This window comes from Fragaria vesca, linkage group LG4, assembly GCF_000184155.1.
Source record: "Fragaria vesca subsp. vesca linkage group LG4, FraVesHawaii_1.0, whole genome shotgun sequence".
NCBI classification, from domain to species: domain Eukaryota; kingdom Viridiplantae; phylum Streptophyta; class Magnoliopsida; order Rosales; family Rosaceae; genus Fragaria; species Fragaria vesca.
In genome coordinates, this window is record NC_020494.1 from 18142482 (window position 1) to 18145316 (window position 2835).

Below are 2835 nucleotides of genomic sequence, written 5' to 3' on the forward strand. Positions count from 1 at the left end.
AAAGTGACCAAAAATAGGGATCCCTCAATGGAAGGGGACTGTATATATATATATATCTCACTCATGATTTGTTCTTATGGTATGGTATTTGTGTACAAAATCAAACCCAAGCTTAAATAATGTCACATACTGAATCTAAATTGGAAATGCACTTACTTTGATCACCTCTGATCGAGCTAAAGAATGGGAATGGGAGATAGTGACTAATTTAACAAATTCTGTCTTTTTTTTTTTTTTTGAGCATCAACAACTTTTATCTTTAAATTTAATAATTTCGAAATACTTATAATTAAACTGATAAAATAGTCTAGGGTTCACATCTAAAACTAATTGACAATTGATGAAGAAACCTAAACCCTTGTAAACCCACAGACAATGTCTTATATTCCCGATTTGTGGGATTGACATCTCAACATAAACTCTAAATTTAATTCTGAACTCAAAATCTAAAATATCTGGATTTCACTACGACGTGTAATAAATTAATGTTATGAACAATGAGTAAATTTGGACAATATCTTATATTTTATTGAAGTCCAAATCTTGCATTTTTCTATGCCAACTTCCAGATAGACTTTAAGAACTCTGCTCCCTAGTAAAAAAAAAAAATCTGACATTTTGAATTTCTTACACGCCTTATGTAAGAAAGACCAAAGTCTTTATCTTTTTTCTTCACTTTGGTGAATTCTCATATAAAAAGAAAAATGGCTTCCTATAGTATATAAGAATCACATACTCTCTCCTCTCCCAAAAGTGTATGTGTATATATAGAGAGGAACATAAATTCCTAGAAGCTAGCTGCTGATAAGGTATATAAGCCATCCAGTGCAACAATTTGTGCACAAACCTTCCATTTGAAGAAAACTCAAATCCCCTTTTTTCTTCAATTTTCAACATGATAGCTGCCAGATTCTCATGACACTTCTGGTTAGGATTGGATTTGGTGCCCATGGCAAGAGCTTAATCAAATTTTGAGTCATGACTGGGAATGGGATGGCATTTTTCCAAGCAAATTTCATGCTGCAATCCCCTCACCATGAAGATCATCATGAACACCACCAGCCTCCCAGTTCTCTCAATCCATTACTGCCTTCCTGCACACCTCAAGACTTTCATGGTAACGATCTCTTGCTTACTCTCCTTCTTTCTGTGCACTCATTCTTACTTTTTGTTTAATTGGTACTTATAAGTTGTATGTTAAGGTGTTGCATCGTTCCTAGGGAAGAGGTCAATGTCATTTTCGGGGATTGAGTTGGGCACTGAAGAGGGTCATGGGGAAGATGATCTTTCTGATGATGGGTCACAGGCTGGAGGGGAGAAGAAGAGGAGGTTGAACATGGAGCAAGTGAAGACACTTGAGAAGAACTTTGAGTTGGGGAACAAGCTTGAGCCTGAGAGGAAAATGCAGCTGGCTAGAGCTCTTGGTCTGCAGCCAAGACAGATTGCCATTTGGTTTCAGAACAGAAGAGCAAGGTGGAAGACAAAGCAGTTGGAGAAAGACTATGATCTTCTTAAGAGACAGTTTGATGCCATCAAAGCTGACAATGAGTCCCTCCAAGCTCACAACCAAAAACTTCAAGCAGAGGTAATCCCAATTAGCAGCTCTATTATTATTGAATGCTTTCACGATTTGTAAAATATAGTTAATTTGAAGAATAATGATCCCCCTTTCATCAGAAAGTTTTTGGCTTTTTTGACCTTTTCTTGTATCATGATTTTCAGAACCCCTTTGAACCAATAATCACTTATTTACAAAGTTGCTTTCCCAACATAGATTGCCAACTTTTTGATTCACTGATTGCTCATAATTTGGGTAATCATGAGTTCATGACTAAAAGTACACATCTTTCTTACACATACTAAACAGTATTCTGGGTTTTGATTGATTTCTTAAATATTTAGAGTAGGGAAATTGACCATGTCTATTTCTGATATGCAGATACTGGCACTGAAAAATAGAGAGCCAGCAGAATCTATCAACCTGAATATAAAAGAGACAGAGGGTTCTTGCAGTAATAGAAGTGAAAACAACTCTGCAGAAATCAAGTTGGACATTTCAAGAACTCCTCCAGCTATTGATAGCCCTCTATCCTCCCATCAAAATCCAATTATTTCAAGCAGATCCCTCTTTCCTACCTCTACTGCTACCAATATAAGGCCTTCTGGACTACAACAACTCTTTCATCAAAACCCATCATCAAGGCCTGAGCTACTCCAATGCTCTCAGAAGATTGACCACATGGTAAAAGAAGAAAGCTTGAGCAACATGTTCTGTGGCATTGATGATCAGTCTGGGTTTTGGCCATGGTTGGAACAACACCAATTCAATTGATGATCAACAATTCAAGCCCAATTAAGAGTATGCTCAAAGAGGCAATCTATCAATTACCAATGATGCTGTATGAGTTTTCTATTAAAATCCATGTTTTGGGTACTTAAGATATTATTTATAGAGTTGAATTTTCAAGTGGTGGCTGATAACAAAAAAAAAAAAAATACCTCATTGAGGAATAAAGGGGGTATGTATGTTGGCTCTGAAATATATATGCCAATACCATGTTTTCTAGGGTGATGGAAAATTTTACATTTTCTAGTGACTCAATGTTTTGTCATCTTTATTCTTACTTTGGAATCATTCATTTGTACTACTGTCATGCACAGGAAAAAATTAACGCTGGCAGTGATTCCTGCTGATTTCATTAATGCAGTAATGCAGTATCAAAATCTACTATGCAAGTTAGTCAGTTACTGAAGCTATATATATATATAGACTTTGAGAGAGATGAGAATGGAAGATACGAAGAGTGTGAGCCAATATTCTACTGCAACAGTGCA

General features: G+C 36.1%; 1 protein-coding gene across 1 annotated transcript; it reads left to right on the plus strand.

The window, feature by feature from the left end:
* The first annotated feature begins 723 nt into the window (after window positions 1-723).
* On the plus strand, window positions 724-2597 carry LOC101310599 (homeobox-leucine zipper protein ATHB-13-like). The gene is made up of 3 exons (XM_004297274.1): window positions 724-1117; window positions 1203-1585; window positions 1940-2597. The coding sequence occupies exons 1-3, from the start codon at window positions 979-981 to the stop codon at window positions 2330-2332; spliced, it is 915 nt and encodes a 304-aa protein (XP_004297322.1). The 5' UTR covers window positions 724-978; the 3' UTR covers window positions 2333-2597.
* Window positions 2598-2835: the final 238 nt, after the last annotated feature.

Coding starts and splice junctions, on each gene's coding strand:
- LOC101310599 (XM_004297274.1), top strand. CDS start 979: ATGACTGGGAATGGGATGGCATTTTTCCAAGCAAATTTCATGCTGCAA. Junction 1,118..1,202: donor CACACCTCAAGACTTTCATG/GTAACGATCTCT, acceptor TTGTATGTTAAG/GTGTTGCATCGTTCCTAGGG. Junction 1,586..1,939: donor ACCAAAAACTTCAAGCAGAG/GTAATCCCAATT, acceptor TCTGATATGCAG/ATACTGGCACTGAAAAATAG.